The following is a 19891-nucleotide window of genomic DNA, read 5'->3' as shown; positions in this document are numbered from 1 at the left end:
CACACCTGAGTAAATCACAAACACCTGTAAAGCCCTACATCCCAAACATTATGGAAATGGAGGGAAATGTATAAAAAGTGCTGTAATTTCTACGTGGTAAACCATAAATGTATAAAAATACCACTGATTAAACTCTGAGAATGTGCACTTTAACCACATGTGAATTGTTGGAGTTCAAATTTAAAACTGTGGCATACAGAGACAAATAAACAATAAATCCTATATGCTACACTGGCATGTGTGTGTATGTAGACTTCTATAGAAAAGATAACAAAGATGGCAGTCCATTATTCTGTTATTCACTATTCATCATCATTATTCATCACTGTTTCAGTTTTTTTCTTGTGACTAATATAAGCTGTTTTGTCAGTGACATGTCCACAGTACGAGATTTATAAGCATTTGGGAAGCATTTTGTAACAACAGTTACGTTGTGAATCTGTTTAGCTTTATGTCTGGAACTTTTGTCTCTGTGTGAGTTTTCTCTTTGGTTGTGTTTTCGTAAAGGGATCGGTGTTTGGTTGTCATGTGACATGGCGACTCGCTGGGAATCATGGAAATGGGAGTTCTCTTGACGAGGCATTGCACATGTGGACCTGACCGCTGCTTTCATAAATTAACAAGCTATTTGAGGATTTAGTATTTTTCTAAGTTGTACTAGTGTATAAATTAATCTAAAGACAACCCACAATGCACCTGTAGGGGGCGTACATGTGCTCTAACTGATCTACTGTACCCAGAATGCATTTGCAAATAAAACCAATAAAACATTTGAGTTTATTTTGTAGTTTAATCTGATTATTAACCATCCCAACATTAGTATAGAGTGAAATGTATCACTGATACTTAAAATACAATTTATATTTGAAAGGTTTAAATATTTAATATTTTGTCAACCTCTTGTTATGCATCAGGCTTGTTGCTCTACATTTTACTGTTATTAGGTTTATACTATAATAATGACAATCAAATAAACAAAATGTGAAAGTGATGATCTCACCTCAGTGTCTCCAGTGTACAGTGTGGATTCTCCAGTCCAGCAGAGAGCAGCTTCACTCCTGAATCCTGCAGGTTATAATTCTCACTCAGGTCCAGTTCTCTCAGACTGGAGGGGTTTGAGCTGAGAACTGAGGACAGAGCTCTACAGCTTTCCTCTGTGAGATTACACTTCCACAGCCTGGGAGAGAAATGATGATACATCAGAACACTGACATCTCAAACACAAACATACACACATATAATTTATCCTTTTAATTTAGAAGGTTTCGCGTGTACTGTGTGTGTGTGTGTGTGTGTGTGTGTGTGTGTGTGTGTGTGTGTGGGACGGGGGTCTTTTAGATCTGTATCTAAACGTTTCACACTAAATTTTGTCCACATAATATCAAAACTACAAGAATCTGTCTTAATATTTTCTGTCCCTCTTTGTGTGCATGTTAAATCTGTATCCACAGTGTGAAAGTGATGATCTGTGGCCATATGTATAAAGCGGCTCAGAGTAAAATTTTAGTCTTAAGTGTCTCAAAATTCTAAGAATGGCATCATTTTAGTCTTATTCCTAGACTTAAAAATAAGTGTGATTCATAAAGGTTCCTAAGTGTTAAGACTAGGTCTCAGCTCCTAAATTATTTAAGAGTGCTCCTAGTTAGGAGGAACAACATGGCAGCAGAGAGGCGGAGACCTCGCACTTTCCAACAAAGAAAGAACGTGTTGGAATTATATGACGACAGCGAGTTGATAAAACGATACAGGCTTGATCGTCAAGGTTTTCCTCCTGAATCCATTTTTTTAAGATAAGCAACTTTGGTCTTTCCTTTATATAAAGCTGTGAGTGCAATTTAGAATGATGTGATTCATCAGATTAATTACTTAAATAGCATCACATTTGTCATGTGTTGAAACTCGTTATTAAAACTGAGAAAAATTGTGTAAAATAAATGCATGTATTTATTCGTAATATTTTTGCACATAATGTAAAGCAAATTTTTAAAATAAATTTAAATATTAAAATAATTGTTTCTTAATCATTACTGAATGGTGTCATGCTGCTGTGACTTTCCCCTCGCAGGCTCACTATTGGCTGATTCAGAGGTTGAAGGTGGCCATTTTGGGTGACATCATTGTAGGACTTATTTCACAACAATGTCTCGGTAATATAACAGATGGCTATAAGGCTGTATGCCGCCCCCCTTTGGGGAAGTCAGATCATAATACTATACTATTATACTATAATAGTGTAGTATTATAAAGCATAATACTCTACATCTCTTACCCAAATATCGAGCCAAGCTTAAAACCGGTGATTAAAGAGATACAACTGTGGACGGATCAGAGTAAAGAGGAACTTAGAGACTGTTTTGATGGAACTGATTGGCAACTGTTCTTTGATTCATGCGATAATGTACATGAAATTACTGACACTGTTACGTCTTATATATGTTTTTGTGAAAACAATTGTGTTAAAACAAAAACAATTCGAATATATGCAAATAACAGGTTGTGGCTTACCAAAGATTTTAAAACGTGTCTTAAAGAGAAAAAAGTTGCCTTTTTAAAGGGTGATTATGAGCTAGTTAGAGTAAAAAGAAAGGAACTTATGGGACAAATTAAGAAAGCTAAGTTGGAATATAAGAATAAGATTGAAAGTAAGTTATATATGGGTAATGTGAAGCAGGCTTGGGAAGGACTTAACACTATAATGGGAAGAGAGATGAGAAAACCAAGGTATTCCTCACAAAGTGTGTCTTTCGTAGAGGAGTTGAATGTCTTCTTTGGTAGGTTTGATCATGGAGAGTGTAATATTGAGTGTGATAGAGTATGTCTTAATATTCCTACATAGGAGCCTATTGTTTTTCAGGAGTAGGAAATTGCAGCTAGTCTTGCTCATATCAAGCCAAATAAAGCACCAGGCCCAGATGGACTGAAAGGTCGAGTGTTAAAGGACTGTGCTTTTCAATTGACTGGTGTCTTCACTCAGTTGTTTCAACTCTTGTTGAATAATAGGGTAGTCCCTAGTTCATGGAAAGTATCGAACATTATCCCTGTACCTAAAACATCTAATGCCACTCAATTAAATGATTTTAGACCAATAGCTCTCACGTCCATCCTGGGTAAATGTATGGAAAGAGTGTTAATAAGACATATTCAGGCTCATGTCGTTAAAGACTTGGACCCCCTCCAATCTGCATATAAAAAGGCTAGGGGTACGGACGATGCTGCTTTAACTCTATGTAATCTAGTGGCTGAACATATTCAGCAGACTACAAATTATGTTCGAATTCTATTTATAGATTTTAGCTCAGCTTTTAATTCAATTAAGATCCACGTTCTTTTACAGAGATTACTTGATTTAGGAGTGAATGGTGGTCTTATCTGGTGGATTAGAGATTTTCTTGTGAATCGTCCACAAAGAGTGCTCGCTAATGGTAGAGTGTCAAAGACAATTATTTTTAATACAGGAGTACCACAGGGAACAATATTATCACCCTTATTATTCTCATTGTACACAAACGAATTTGAAATTCAAGATCCACATTTTAGTTTACTGAAATATGCAGATGATATGGCACCTGTTGGCCTTTTGTATAAAGGTGGAACTGGAAGAGATGAAATGTATCATAGTTATATAAATTCCCTCCAAAACTGGTGTCAATTGAGTGCACATGAGATAAATGTGAATAAAACTAAGGAGTTAGTGATTAGTAGAAATAAAAGTGAAGTTCCTGAACAATTACAACCTTTGATACTCAATGGACACCGAGTGGAAATGGTTACTAGTTTTAAATATTTGGGAACATTTATAGATAATCACCTGACTTTTGATGAAAATGTTGACTATATTTTTAAAACGTCAATGCACAGGTTGCATTTTATAAGAAGGCTGAAACATTTTGGTGTGAGCGAGCATATTTTAGAGATGGTTTATAAGAGTCTTGTGGAGGGTATTATGTCTTTCAATAGGGTTATGTGGTATGGAAATGTGAGTGCTAAAGCAAAGCAAAAATTGTTCAGGGTGGTTAATATAGCTAGTGCGATTGTAGGAAAGACTCAAAAACAATTAAATGATATTTATACAGCTAAAGTTAAACAAAAAGCTTTAGTTATTAGAGAGGATTCACTACACCCTTTGCACTGTCAGTTTCAGTTGTTGCCATCAGGGTGACGTTTTAGACAACCTCGGGCAAGTAAAAATGTGTATCAGATGTCATTTGTGCCAACTGCAGTTAGAATTTTAAATGCTGAGACATGAATATTAATATGTATGCAGATATATGTACATGTGGGAATGTATATATGTGTATGCTAAAGGGAAATGTTGAGTCAATTGTATTGTATGGTATTTTATTCTATCTTACCTTTTAGAGTTGTTATGTAAGTGTCTTTTATTGTATTGGTCTTGTTATAATGTGTTGTGAAGCCAAAGACAAATTTCCATTTGTGGACAATAAAGGAAGGAAGTAAGTAAGTGATTAAATGCCACCTCAGTCAGCACTTAAGAGTCAGTCTTAGACTTTGCTGAAAGTTGCTTTTAGCTTCTTTATAAAAAGCTCTTTATAAACTCTTTATAAAAAGCAAGTCCTACTTTTTATCAAGACTTTTTTTACACTTAATTCAAAGCTTAAGTCTATTTTTAAGAGCATTTCTGAGAAGTTTTATACATACGGCCCCTGACCTCAGTATCTCCAGTGTACAGTGTGGATTCTCCAGTCCAGCAGAGAGCAGCTTCACTCCTGAATCCTGCAGTTCATCATTGTCACTCAGGTCCAGTTCTCTCAGACTGGAGGAGTTTGAGCTGAGAACTGAGGACAGAGCTCTACAGCTTTCCCCTGTGAGATTACACTGATACAGCCTGGGAGAGAAATGATGATATATCAGAACAGTGACATCTCAAACACAAACATACACAAATGTAATTTATCCTTTTACTTAGAAGGTTTTGCATGTACTCTCTCTCTCTCTCTCTCTCTCTCTCTCTCTCTCACACACACACACACACACACACACACACACACACACAGAAAAGACGTTTTGATAGAATTTGGGGAGTGCCGTCCTCAAATTATTGTGATTAAAATCCCCAGCACTGATAAAATAAAAGCTCCATCCGGATGCGTTGTTTGCAGCTTGCTAATAACAGCACCAGTTCTTTCATGGCTATCTTAGCATTAGCATCCGGGGTACATATACTGCAGCAATTATGGTGCATGTTAATTCACGGGGCAGATAAAAAGCTCTGCACTTGATAAAGAGGTTCTCTATATCAGCACAACAGTGGCACTTAATAATATCAGCATCGGTGCACCAAGTTTTGTTTCCGTAGATGCAAACAGCGCCACCTTTGCTTTTCCCAGAGTCCACAGCGGTTCTGCAGCTCTGAACATGTAGCGGCCTCTAGTTCAATCGCGTTGGTCGGCCTGCTGCTATTTAGCCACGTTTCTGTGAAAACCATAACGCTACAGTTCAGAAACATTTTCTGAGTAATCCGTAGCCGTATTTCGTCGATCTTATTAGCCAGAGACCGTACAGTGGCAGGGAAGATGCTCGGTAACGCTGGACGATGCGGGTTGAGCTTTAGCTTTAGCTCGCAGGCCGCCCCGCTTACCCCGGCTTTGTTTACGTTCGCAACTTCCTGTCGGACTCACCGTTGCAAACTATTTTCAATGGAATGTAGCTAAATGACGTCATCACGTCGTATTTGCATTCTGCCGCTGCGTAATGTCCCACAACTATGTACATAGCAAATTAAAAAGATAAAAAAAAAATAAAATAAAATTTTTAAGTCAGCCTGCCTCACAAAACCAAAGCAAATTCATTGTATGTGAAAGAAAAACACTATTTAACAACTTTTGTGATTCTGATTCCAGATCACTCCATGAGAATGCTGAGACAGAATTCGTCATCATCCACAAGATCCATACCCTCAGTGCTCTCCTCCTGTGGGGTGATATTGGATGCAGAGGATGAGCTAGAACCTGGACAGGACTTAAATGAATAGGCAGCTGAAGTGCCAAAGAGCTGCAGCACTTTATCAGGCAGTTTGTGCTCATAACATGCATCTCCAGCCAACCTCAAACCATATCTAATATACAGAATAGAGCTAAGGGTCTGCAGGGACATGCGGTTCCTGAGTTTGTTTGTAATGACACCCATTTGACTGTACAGCCTCTCTACCTCAGCATTTGAGTGTGGGAGGGAGAGGACAGAAACTGCAGCAGAAGCCAAGTCTTCATATGGGTTTATGCCTGCTGAATCTCTATACTTCTTAACTTCAGCCCAGAATGCCAAAGTGTTTGTTGTTTCCTCCCATTTCTGAAGGTGAATAGACCTCCACTGATTAATAGTTTTATCAGTTGTGGCCGGGCAATATCCTAACAGGTCTGCAAGTTTTGCCATGTCTGTAAGGCTCTTGTTGTGGTTTAGTGTCTCCCCCACATTGAACAAAGACATGTGCTGCAGTATCTCCATATTATCTGGGAGCCTTGCTCTCAATTCATTTGCTAAGGAGATGGTGTAGTTCACACATCTTCTTCGCACACAGTCCTCCTCCTCGGGAGAGAGGTTCAGCTGTGCTGCCTTGGACTCAAATATATAGCCAAGGTATGGTTTGGGAGAAATGTGTCCATCTATTGGCTCTTTAAGGACATCAATTTTTGCCATCGGATTAATGACTCTGCTGCAGACAGACTTTATAAGCCTCGTTAAACAGTCAAGCAGCTTGAGCGGATCCGACTGTTCCCCCTCAAAAGCCTTAACAGCAGACTGCACCTCACTAATTATAGATTTTAAAAAGTGAGATACAGGAGGTTCTGTGGGTCACTGTTCATGGAATGTAGAACATCTGCCATGTAACAGTGCTCACTCAACATGGTGAGACTGAAATGCAATTTTAACTCCTCCCACTGATCCAGGATTCTGGACACAGCAGGCTCTATGGAAAGCCAGCGTGTGGCACAGACCTTTGTTATCAGTAAAGGCTTCTCCCCACAGTTTATTGTCTGATAGACGGCCTTGTATGCCTCTCTGCGCTTTGGAGAAATAGAGAACCAATTATAGGTTTCTCTAACAAGACATTCCACGCTACGTGGAAGAGTGTTTTTGGAGGCAGAGCTTACAGCTAACTGTAGGGAGTGACACACAGCGGATAAGGACTAGATGTTTTAAGTCACTCTCCTCCCTCAGAATTTTGTGCACACCATTGTACACTCCTGTCATTACAGATGCATTATCTGTGCCAATGCCAAGCAAGTTCTCCCTCTTGAGACCACACTTCCCAAGAAAATCTAGAACTGCTCTGGCTATTGTTCTAGCATCCCCTCCCTCCAGCTCAACAAGGCCTAGGTAGGTAGCCACCACATTTGCCTTGTCCTCACTAAAATACCGAATTACAATCCCAAGGTACTTTGAGACACTTACATCAGTGCTTTCATCAAGAAGGAGGCTGTATTTGCTGTCACCAATATCAGCCACCAATCTTTTAAGGAAATATGGTGCCAACACCCCATGGATCATTTCAGTACTCTTGGTACGGTGCATCCAAAAATGTTTGGCTGCACTGGAATCTGGAAAAGCAGCTTTGCATGCTTTACCAATGTGGTCACAAGAGAGAATGGAGCAGTGCTCTGCTATAGCCATTGCCATTGTTGCCTCTGCCTGTTTTAAAGAGTCAGTGTTTTTTCGACAAAATGGCAATGTAGATTGCTTGGCTTGATTATAAGGCTTGGACTTTTCATTGTGCTTCTGAGTTGATGCATGCTTTTTAATGTCAGATAACTCGGCACAAAATTCTGTCTTGCAGTACAGACAGTAAGCCCTTGTGTCATTGCCCACATAGAGCTTCAGCCACCCCTTAAATTCAGGGATCAGCTCCCATTCTTTTCTATATTTTTGGGAATATATTTTAGAGTGTGACATGTTACTATTTGAATGTGTGTAATGTTCTAGCTGTGTGTGTATATGTACTTATATTTGTATTGTGTATGCACTTTTTATATTTGTATTATGTGTATATGTTTTTTATATGTGTATATGAGTTTAATGAAGTTTATTGTTGTGTTTGAATAAGTACAGTGTACAGTCTCTAGATAAACTATCTGAATTCAGTGAGTTCAAAAACTGGAATGAACTAAAGCCCTGTGGTAGTGAGTAATATAAGCGCATGACAAGAATAAACGGTCACAATAATCTTTCAAATTTAATACAAAGGAGAAGCTGGTAAGTGATTGGTCTGTTGCAACACATGCACATGCACAGTTCATTCACATCTATGTCAGCTGCTGTGCGGTCAACGGAATGCGCTGCTCGTCTCTCAGCCACTCACTGAACAGAGCAGACGCACAGAGGGGTGTGACTGCAGCAGGGAAGCAAGACCTCGTGCTCGCGCAGGACAGTAAAAAAAAGACGCTAAATCTAGCAACAAAGTCGCTAAGTTGGCAACACTGGTAAAAACATGGAAATGTAAAAAGGGACGGGTTTGAATGAATTTTCTTCCCATTAAGAATGGAGTGTGTTAAATTAGAGAGATGCATGTGTCATTGTAAAGACCATCATTTTAGTTTTATCTGCATTTAGAAATAATTTTAATGATTTGAATTGGGATTCTATTCCCTTAAAAGCTTTTTGAAGTTTATTTATCGCTTCAGCCAAGACAGGAGCACAGCAATAAATAACATCATATCATCAGCATAAAAGTTCATATTTGCGTAATCAACTTTTCTTCCTAAATGATTTATATAAATAAAGAATAAAAGTGGTCCCACTGTTGCACCCCTTTATGGACAGACAACACATTAGAAAACAAACCATCAGCCTGAACACAGAGTCCTATCCAACAAATAATGTGAAAACCAAGTAACAGCTCGACTGGACAGCCCTGAGTCAGTCAACCTCTGCAGCAGAATAGAACGGTCAACGCTATCAAACACCTTCCACATATCAATGAAAAGTCAAACACAGTGTTGTTTCTTGTCTAAGGCCGTGACAATATCATTAACTACTTTCACAGCAGCAGTAGTTGTGCTATGGCGTTTTCTAAAAGCAGACTGGTATTCATGTAGTCATGTATTCACTCTATAAATGTTCCTTTAATTGTTCGCTTAGTAAAAGTTCTAGTGTTTGGGCAAGAGCTGATAATTTGGGTGTAGGCCTATAGTTATTAAGATGACAGGGTTCTCCACCTTTTAGCAGCGGGAGGTTTAAGAAGTAAGCATCTAAACCATCTGGGTCTGCAGATTTTCTAGGATTGAGTTTTTCCACTATAAAATACAATATTCATGCTATATCGTGCAGTCCAGACCTGCAGTTAAAACAGTGTACAAATATTTGTGTTTTTATCAATTAAATTAACTGTATTTATGTACTAATTATGTATTATCACATTTCAAGACAACATGTGTTTAAAGGGTTGAAACCTGACATTTCTGTCATGTTTTTCCCAATAAATTAATATATTTTCTCTTTTTTATTGTTATATCTTAGATCTATACATTTTATGCACATTTTACCTTATTATGATTGTTTTGTGTTAAGCAAAGAGAAAAAAAATAGCTATTTATTTAATGATGTTCTCTTCAATAAGATCCCTCATTCTCCTTACATACAGAATAACAGTGAACTGATTAGAGTAATTAATGATAAGCATTATCCTAATCAGTGCAGCATCATTAGTGTTAATTTAAAATAATAAACACTCCATTTAGGTAGTTAGTAATAGATTTATGAAATAATTTTAAAATTACTTACACAGCTTTTCTGGATGCTTTGACCACTGGCATCAGCCTCAGAAGACATTCCTCTGATCTGTCATATTTCCTCAAATCAAACAAATCCAGATTCTCGTCTGAGTTCAGCAACACAAACACCAGAGCTGACCACTGAGCAGGAGAGAGTCTAACTCCCCTGAGACGACTGTCATCTTTACTTTTCAGGTAATGCTGTACTTCCTGCACTAGAGAATGATCATTCAGTTCATTCAGACAGTGGAACAGATTGATGGTTTTCTCTGGAGATGGATTCTCCCTGATCTTCTCCTTGATGTACTCAACTGTTTCCTGTTTGTTGTGAGAGCTGCTTCCTGTCTGGGGAATTAGGTCTCGTAAGAGAGTCTGATTGGACTCCAGTGAGAGACCCAGAAGGAAGCGGAGGAAAAGGTCCAGGTGTCCATTCTCACTGTGTAAGGCCTTGTTCACTGCACTTCTCAGGAAATCAGACATGTTTGATTTGGTTAAAAGATCAGACAGATCAGTGTTTTGTTGTTCTGTTACATTTCTGCTGATGAAAGAGAGAAATGCATATGAAGCGGCCAGAAACTCCTGAACACTCAGATGTACAAAGCTGAACACCTTCCCAAGGTGAAGCCCAAACTCCTCTCTGAAGATTTGGGTGCACACTCCTGAGTACACTGACACTTCTCTGACATCAATGCCACACTCTCTCAGGTCTTCCTCATAGAAGATCAGGTTTCCTTTCTCCAGCTGTTGGAAAGCCAGTTTTCCCAGTGCCAGGATACTCTCTCTGGTCTGCTGAGGATCAGGGTCACATTTCTGATGGTACTTTTGGTCCTTGTGTTTGATCTGAAAGATCAGGAAGTGTGTGAACATTTGGGTCAGAGTCTTGGGGATCTCTCCACTCTCTGCTTCACCCAACATTCTCTCTAGAACAGTGGCTGAGATCCAGCAAAAGACTGGGATGTGGCACATGATGTAGAGGCTTCTTGAAGACTTCATGTGTGTGATGATTTTATTGGCCAGGCTCTGATCACTGATCCTCTTCCTGAAGTACTCCTCTTTCTGAGGATCACTGAACCCTCGTACCTCTGTTACCTGGTTTACACACTCAGGAGGGATCTGATTGGCTGCTCCTGGTCGAGAGGTTATCCAGAGGAGAGCAGAGGGAAGCAGATTCCCCTTGATGAGGTTTGTCAGCAGCACATCCACTGAGGTTGACTCTGTCACATCATACAACCTCTCATTGTTCTGGAAATTTAGAGGAAGTCGACACTCATCCAGACCATCAAAGATGAACATCACTTTGTGAACATTACAGTCTATTAATTGTAATTCTTTTATTTCTGGGAAAAAGTGATGAAGAAGATTCATCAGACTGAGATTTTTCTGCTTCATCAGATTCAGCTCTCTGAAGGGAAGTGGAAACATGAAGGTAACGTCCTGATTTGCTTTTCCTTCAGCCCAGTCCAGAATGAACTTCTGCACAGAAACTGTTTTTCCAATTCCAGCAACTCCTTTAGTCAGCACACTTCTGATGGACTTGTCTTTAAAGAGCTGATTACATTTGATGGGTGTCTCCTGTGTTGCTGGTCTCCTGGACGCTGTCTCAATCTGTCTCACCTCATGTTCATTATTGACGTCTCCACTCCAACTCTCTGTGATGTAGAGATCTGTGTAGATCTCCTTCAAAAGTGCTGAGCTTCCATGCTGTGAGATTCCTTCATTAATTCTTTTACATTTCTCACTCAGTTTGGATTTGAGTTTTCGATGGTACACGACAAATCCTGATAAAAAGAAGAATAAAATGTAAACTCTATGATTATCTCTGTTGACTACTGATATTTTCATATCTGTATAGCATATGTAATGTCAGTACTGATCTGTTATTATATTCTGTTGATAAAAGCACATCATTATGATGTGTTTAATAAATTTAGAGCAGTTTTCTTCCTCTAAAGTTAAAATGATGTTATAACCCCATGAGCTCTTACTGTTCTGCAGTGTGTTAGCGAGATCTGTGTGGTTCATGTTCTTCAGGACGTGCAGTGTGATCTTCAGCGCTCCCTCTCTGACACTGCTCTGATCCTCCTCATCCTCCACCTCCCTCTCAGTGCATGCTGGGTAATCTGGACTCAGGAGCTTCTTAAATGTCTTCAGCTCTTTCTTTAATAGAGTGATGACTTTGTGCTCCAGATCCTGATTTGAAACAGAAAGAAAAAAAAATACAAAAACATTGTAATGTCACATGAGTGTGTGTTCATTACTGAAAACTTTATTTTACTGAAAATATAAAACTACATTTTTCTATGATTAATCTTAAAGCTTCTACAAGCAGATGTAATAAATAAAAAGTTTTGCACTAAATACAGCTTTGGGATTTTAAAATCGTGTATTCCAGGCCTATTCAATAGGTGGCATCCAGACAAACTGGTTTCAGCTGAGGGCACAGACGAGCAAAATAATGAAGGAGAGTCACTGAGCATTTCTATGTGTTTGAAACCAATGATGAAAACACAATACACTCGTGTTCTCTCTTAGTGTTGCTCAGTATTTTGTTCTGTCACATTGCAGTGAGAGTGGAATAGGTGTAATGATTACTCAAATCTCTGGCAGCAGTCAGATAGAGATATTAATTAAAATGCTGGGATTAGGAAAAGTTACACACACACACACACCTTGAATATGGCCTCCAAATGACTCTTCTCAGTGATTTTTGATTTATTCTCCTGCAGTCTATGAACAAACAAAACACTTGTTAAAGGTTTAACAAGGACGATAAATTATATTCATAACTACAAACACAAACCAGTGAATACACAGATATTTGAGAGATGTTTGATTATGAGAGTGTGAGAGATAAAACACTGCACTCATACATTAAACTGTCCTCACCTCAGATCAGTAGCACAGTCTGTGTCTCTAAAGTGTATTGGTTCATCCATTGACTGGTCACTCTTCATGGACACACAGCTGGGTTCAGGTGAGTCTGATCTCTCACCCTGAATCAGACTAAACACACACAACCACTGCATCATTATTACTGTTCTGCAGCAATACTGAATAATTCAACTGTAGTTAAAATCTGATGATATTCCTTATTAACACTGATACGATTCTTTAACCTTCATACTTTATCCAGCTACAGGGACAACTTGGGGTTAGACGTGTTGCTCAGTAGCTTAATGTCACTAATCATCAGCTGGTTTTGAACATCTTGAGACAAAGCTGCTGAATTAAACTATTCACTCGTCACTTTTCACAGAAACACATCAGAGTCTGATCTGTTTAGTGTTGGTGAATGTGAGAACATTTCTGTTTTTCACTGAGTCAAACCCTTCACTCACCTCTCATCTTTCTTTAAGTCCTGGTTCACAGACACACTCATGTTGGAGGTATTATCTCGCATGATTACACCTGTAAACCTACACACACACAGAGAGAGAGAGAGAGAGAGAGAGAGAGAATTTGAATTTAAGAACTCCCTTTATTTGGTCAGTCAGATAATAATTAACAATACTAATAAAAAAAAAAACAATAATTACAAGGAAAGGAGCAAGAAAATAAAATCAAATCCATTTCAAACCGTAAAATGGAAAAAAGAAAAAAGAAACACAATGCCGCTATGGAGATATGGAGGGGATTTCCGGCCGAGTGGAGGAGCATAAAAAGGCGTCTTCTGAAAGACATGGCGTGTTTTAGTGACGGCTGTTTGCAGCCCAAAGAACTAGCGATTCTACAAAAAGTTGCAGATTTCCAAATGAAGCACTGAGCCCAGTGACACCATTTTAAAAGAACTAGCGATTTTCCCGAATTGGAAGAGACACCTCACGCTCCAGCGCTTCATTAGAGAGAGAAACACTGCAGGACACATATTTACTTCATTCCAACATGGCGGTGTTAAATCTAACCCTGTATCATCACACGCTTCACTTACAGGGAAATCAGCTCCTACAGTAAACTGTGGAAGTTACAACTTCAGTACAAATCAACTGAACTGTTCTTCATCTAGTGCACATTCACAACATTCACATATTAGAGCTTTACATTTACATACTTACTGTGTTTTTCTCCTGCCAATGATTTGCTTCCTTTCTTCACTAAATGCACTTTCACTTTCACCGGATCACTAACTGTGGGTGTTGTAGTCCTGGGCGAAATGCATGATGGGTAATGTAGTTCGGAAGAAGTGTGCTGGTGTTGGCTGTGCAGTTCGGGAGAGAAGACGGGGAGAAAAAGTTTCTGTTTTGCTTTTCCTTTAGTTTATTTCAGTTAAGCCACCCGGGAGTTATTGTGCACTGTAACCCTGACAACTTTTATTTGCCTAAAGAAGTAAAACGGCATGCTTCGGAAGAACTTTGTCCCAGTTGTTCCTCTGCCGCTGGGAGTTGCTGAAGCGGTGAGAGTAACACTGGGGGCTTGGCCGGGATTTGTTCCTCGCATGTGCTGAGTGATAAACTGCGGTTAAAGCAGCCGCTCTTCCTGAAACCACGGTTAATCAGGCCGCTCGTGCAATTGAGGGGCGCGGCTTTTACACACTTAGCGGTAATAACACCGGAAGCGGAAAGCGCGCGCCCGCGAGCTCCTACACAACCAAAGCACCTTAACTTTTATACAAAATGAAATTTAAATAAATAACAAAACCAACACACAACAGTTCACAGTATTTATGAGTATCCAGGGTAAATGTTTTTATATTTACGCTTTTACTTTTAAATAATGGGCAAAATCGATCCAGTTTATAGAGACGGTATAAATCATTAACGCAAATAAAAATAAAAACATCATTTAATAAACATTATTATTATTATTATTATTATTATTATTATTATTCTTATAAATCTAACCATGAATAAATTTTTAAACCAGGAAGCTATTTTGATTCATTATATAAGAGAAATTTCACATTAGCAGACAATCAAACCCACTGATATCAGTTCACAGTGAGCTCCTCTATGATCACAATAAAGATCAATTAATTCTAATGTAGAGTTTTTAAGTAATTCCTCTTCAATAAAGTATATTCCAAAACAATAATGTGTTTATTTATTTTGTTTCTCTTTTAAATTTACTTAATTATTTACTGAATTACACGAGCGGCTAGATTAACCGTGGTTTCAGGAAGTGCGGCTGCTTTAACCGCAGTAGTCATATGGACATTCTAAGTTGTTAAAGCCGAAGCAGACGCTGTCAGAGAGGAAGCGAAAATGGCGGATACTTGAGAGAGAGAGAGAGCGAGTATGGTGAGAAAACTCTTCCACGTAAATAAGAGTAGTCTGTGGAATCCTACGATAAGGACAGAGAGTGAGGAAAAGTGAACACCTCTCTCGTTTGTGGACTGGCTGAATGAATTGGATGCTCAAGAGTCAAAGACTTGTAGTAATAACAATCCGTTTAAAACCAGTTCTGCTCCGTGTCATACATCAGCTCCAGTAAACAGGTCCACATGTTGCTATGAGCCACACTTAGCACAGCAAGCAGTGAGAGAAACTCAGAGGTGGACAAAGTACACAACTCCATTACTTGAGTGAAAGTATAGATACTTCTGGTGAAATATTACTCCATTACAAGTGAAAGTTGTGTAACCCGCTTAAAATTAAGAGATTTATAGTTTTATCTAATATTTAGGTTATTTTCAGCTGTGTGTCTTAACTGCATATCATTATTGTCCAGCAGATGGCAGTAGTGGCGCGGCAGAGAGGTGAAACCAATCTAGTTTTCAGTAACGAGGAGAGGGAAAAAAACACGATCGAATGGTAGTGAGCTTAGCGGAGCTCTACACGAGGAAAGAACCACACAGAGTTAAAATTAAAACATAAGGTTTAGAGCTATTTTGCTATTTTCTACTTAGAAATCATCATCTTGCTACTGGACACGGGTTTTCTAAGTATTGTTTTTGCAAGATACTGTTTTGTTGGTAATATTATGACCTTGATACCTCAATATCTTGATGTGTATTTTTTTTTTTTTTGAGTAAAAACCAATTGGAGAGTAACTTGAGTCAGATGAATCTGAGATGCTATAGCGAGACACATGTAATGTAGGTTACGATGTAATTAGCTAGTCTGAGTTCACGTGTGCAGCGATTGAGAGAATGTAACCTGTTCAAATTGTAAACTGCTGTACAATTATGACTATGGGGGGTTTTTGAGTAATATTGTTTCCAGATCTGGTGAAGGAATTGGAAATGATTTTGATAGAGTAACTGAATGTTGCCCTGTTATGCAGGTTGGTTTTTTGTATGCATGATTTGATAAGGCCATTGGATTCACCTCCATTGGACAGACAGAAGCATGGTAGAAGAGCAGAGGAGTGCGAGGAGTCCTTATCAGCAGGAACTGTTCCATTCTTGTCTTTCATTTCATCTCACAGAAAAGCGCTGGAGATCTCATCACACTTTAAAAAACACACACTACCCGGGTAGAACATTTTATTAAATTTTTTTTTCAGAGCTCTGATCCTAATTTTGAAAAGCTCATTTTGATTTTTCTTTGTCCATATTTTTTTTCTAAGTACACTGACACTGATTGGTCTAGAAAGACACTGGATTTTACAACTGAAGGAAAAAATATTGGATTTAAATTCTGAATTGAAAGGACATTCCAACATTTGACATTGGTTCTATACTAAAAGGACATTGAGTTCTGAGTGTGAAGGCCTTACAGCTGTAAAGACAGATTTTTACTTAAATAAAATTACAGAAGTACTTGCTTTTAAAAGTGCTTAAGTATCAAATGTAAATTTCCTTTTTTTGTCAATGCATTGTTTTATTATTGTTGCATTGTTGTATGTAATACTGACAATACCTTATGCCTCTGAAGCAACCTACTGAATACACTGACTAGCTTGTAGTATCTGTGGAATAAAGAGCTTTTAGAATGTTATGAAACCTAGAAGTGAAGTGAAGTGAAGTGACTTGTGGCCACTATAGAAGTGAAACAACTGAACTGACAAAAAAAGACAGCCATAATAATTCATTTTTTTTATTAAACACTCCTACCCACCCCCACAAAAGCAGCATGGTAGTGTTTTCACACAGCTCTGGCAGTGTGCACACATCTATGTGTATACATTCATCCACATTTGAATCAAGCAGACAGTGAAATTGCTGTAAATACAGACTGATGAGAAAAAATAAAATAATCCTACCTGCTATAAAACCCAGCTACACAACAGTAGCTGTATAACTGCCCAACAGCAACACTGCTTTAAAAAAAAAGCAAAACAGCAAGACTTATTTGACATCAAAACAAAAACTACAAACAATTTGTTGTGACAACAACGATGCTGTCTCTCAGAGGTCACTAGTGGAGCCAAATCTTAGGTCGAATCAGTCAAACTTATAAAAGTCCTTATTCATCTTAAGTAGAAGCTGGTTCTCAAAGTTATGTGAATTAATTGCTCCCCTTCTTGGGCTGAAGATCAATCCAGCTGCACTAAAAAGCCTTTCACAGGCCGCCGAGGCAGGCAGGGCCGTGTTCAGCTTGAGCGACAGGTTGGATAAGGCTGGATAAGATGTCAACATAGTCAAACCTTCAGCTGTACATGTTAGGTATGCCTCCAGTTGTTTGGATGTCTCCTGTGTGCGTGTATGCTTGATATTAGAGAAGAATTCCTCTTCATCAGAAGTGCTTAAGGAGTTGTCAGCAGGCCGAAGACTCTCATCATGATCAGGGAGATATTCCTTGATGTAAGTGAGGCCTACATCAGAAACAATTATAGGTTAGTCATTATTTTTTATAATATTTTCATCATGACTAAGTTGTATGCAAGTTAAAAAAATGTAAATAAGTAAATGAGGAAATGAGGAAATAATGGGCCATTTAGAACATTTCTCTTAGCAAGTTTGAGGATGGATTCATAACTGGTCCAGGATGTTTTGAACTTTAGATGAATAATGGCTGCAGCAACTAGCTCGGGATCAGACATCATGTTCCCAAACCCTTTTTTCAAACCATCTAGGAGGGCATCAACTAGCAGCTTGCAGAATCTCAGCAATGCTCTTGTTTTCTCAAGATAGGTGATGACCATAGTAATAGTAGGGAGAAGCCATCACATTTGAATGTTGGAATCTCCTTGTAATATGTTTGTCGCCTTCGCAATGGGGCTAATGGTGGTGGTATATTCACCCAAAAAGGCCATTTCAGCTGGACTGTACCTAACTCAAGCAAAAGAAAACCAATCACAACCTTTTTCCCCCAAATTTAAATAGAACCACTATGCATTCAAGCATATTTATTCTCACAAAGTGGTCATTAAGGATTACACAAAAATTGGCTTTTTTCCCCTCTTTCTGATGCAGAAAGGTTGTAGGTAATGAAACAAAAAAGAGAACATAATTCCAGACAAAAGGAACTTTGAGTGCAGCACAGACAGCTCTCACCACTCCCTGTCCTTGATCTTTAAGGATTCTCACGATACGCTCCACAGCCAAATAAAAGAAGTTCCATCTTGTTGCATTAGGCTGTACCAGCTGAAGCTTACCGTGCTCTTCAACAACCTCTGCAGCAGTAGTGGATCTTGCAGTCTTATTCCACAGAGCCTGATACCTGATGCTTTGGCATCTTCAGCCATAATGGTTTCAACATCAATGAATTCCACTTCCATCTCATCATCAGGACCATTATCATCATCTTCTTCTTGAGTCGACCCTGAACTATGAAGCGGAGTATAGCATTGTCAACAGGTATTTGAGACACCTGCTTTGTTTCTTCAAGCTTCATCTGTTTGAAGTTTGAGGAAGATGTCCCAGCCTCATGTTTTCTCTTTCAGGCAGCTGTAGTCAGTTCACTATATTTTTTCACTTCACATCCATGCTTCCTCTATAAAAGACAGTGTATAATTTCAGTTAAAAAAGCCCCAAATCAACTCAGACTGGCATTAAAAAGCACATTCAAATATACTGACATTACAGGTCATCAATAATCAATAAGACTTACGGTAAATAACATGTAACTAGAGCTGCACGATTCTGGATAAATTTAGAATCGCAATGTTTTTGTTTCAAATAAAGATCATGATTCTCCCACGATTCTGAACTAAACAAAATAACCTGTAATTTACTAGAGGTTCTGACAAAATATTAATTGCTGCAGTCTATTTAAAAATGTTTAATTGACTTGCATGAATTATTTTAAAAAATCTGTTTGAATGATTCAATGACTCACTCATAAATACTTCACTTGTTTCATTACTGGATGAATCAGTATTTTTGAACCAATCTCTTGAATGAATGATTCAATGACATACATTTTTTTAACAGTCACTTGTCGCCACCTGGTGGCGAAACAATGTAATCGGTACAATCATTATTTCAAGCGTCAAGTTCCTTTCAAAAGGTGTTTGTCCTGTTTTGATAGTAGACATCAGTGTTTATATGCGAACTGTAAACATTTATCCCAGTGCTTCAGTGATCATTTGAATATTTGTAACGCAGAAAGAAATAATGATACTGTGTAGGAAAGAGATCGTGTGGGTGTTTGAATCGAGATTGCGATCTCTTTATGATTAATCGTGCAGCTCTACACATAACTATAGTAATTATGCAAGGTAACAAATAAAAGAAAAACTATAAAAGTCACAAGATATGAACTTATTTAACTGTTAAACTCATTTCCATTTGATTTCAGGCTTTTGCATGCTAACTGACGTCACTGTGGAACCTTCCCTCTGCGTAAGCGGTGTATCCACAATGCCATGGCAACCTGGCGGCCAAATCCATCAATCATTTGAGCGACCATACTTCATACTGAAACTTTAGCTCTAAAGCACAGACAATTTCAAGCTTTCACAAGAAATTAAAAGTTTACACACTTAAAAACTTTTTAAGTGTGGCCACGACACGTGACCCTGCAAGAGTGATTACTGATAGGCTGTCTGTCACCTGCAAACAACCAATCACGTTTTAGAGAAGAAAAAGAATCATCCACTGAGTTTCAAAGCTGCTACATAGTGATGACTTTCGACTAGAGGACATTGATAGAAATGTAGTGGAGTGAAAAGGACGATATTTGTCTTTCAAATGGAGTGAAGTTAAAGTCACAAGTTTCCAGAAAAAATAATACTCAAGTAAAGTACAGATACTCAAAAAGTGTACTTAAATACAGTACTCAAGTAAATGTCCTTCGTTACTGTCCACCTCTGGACTTTACATAATTCAGTCTTGTAATTAGAAA

General features: G+C 38.4%; 1 protein-coding gene across 1 annotated transcript in view; it reads right to left on the bottom strand.

Annotated features, from left to right (window-relative positions):
- LOC113523756 (uncharacterized) overlaps positions 1 to 19891 on the bottom strand; it is a 507872-nt gene that overhangs the window by 410517 nt on the left and 77464 nt on the right. Inside the window, exons 12-13 of the mRNA XM_053235375.1 lie at positions 4670 to 4846; positions 1001 to 1177 (exon numbers count right to left, since the gene is read on the bottom strand). Of these exons, the coding sequence (XP_053091350.1) occupies positions 1001 to 1177; positions 4670 to 4846 (354 nt within the window). The remainder of the gene's footprint in view (positions 1 to 1000; positions 1178 to 4669; positions 4847 to 19891) is intronic.

This window comes from Pangasianodon hypophthalmus, chromosome 1 (assembly GCF_027358585.1).
Source record: "Pangasianodon hypophthalmus isolate fPanHyp1 chromosome 1, fPanHyp1.pri, whole genome shotgun sequence".
Taxonomy (NCBI): Eukaryota; Metazoa; Chordata; class Actinopteri; order Siluriformes; family Pangasiidae; genus Pangasianodon; species Pangasianodon hypophthalmus.
Note: the sequence above shows the minus strand (reverse complement) of the source record. Positions and strands in the feature narration are given on the sequence as shown.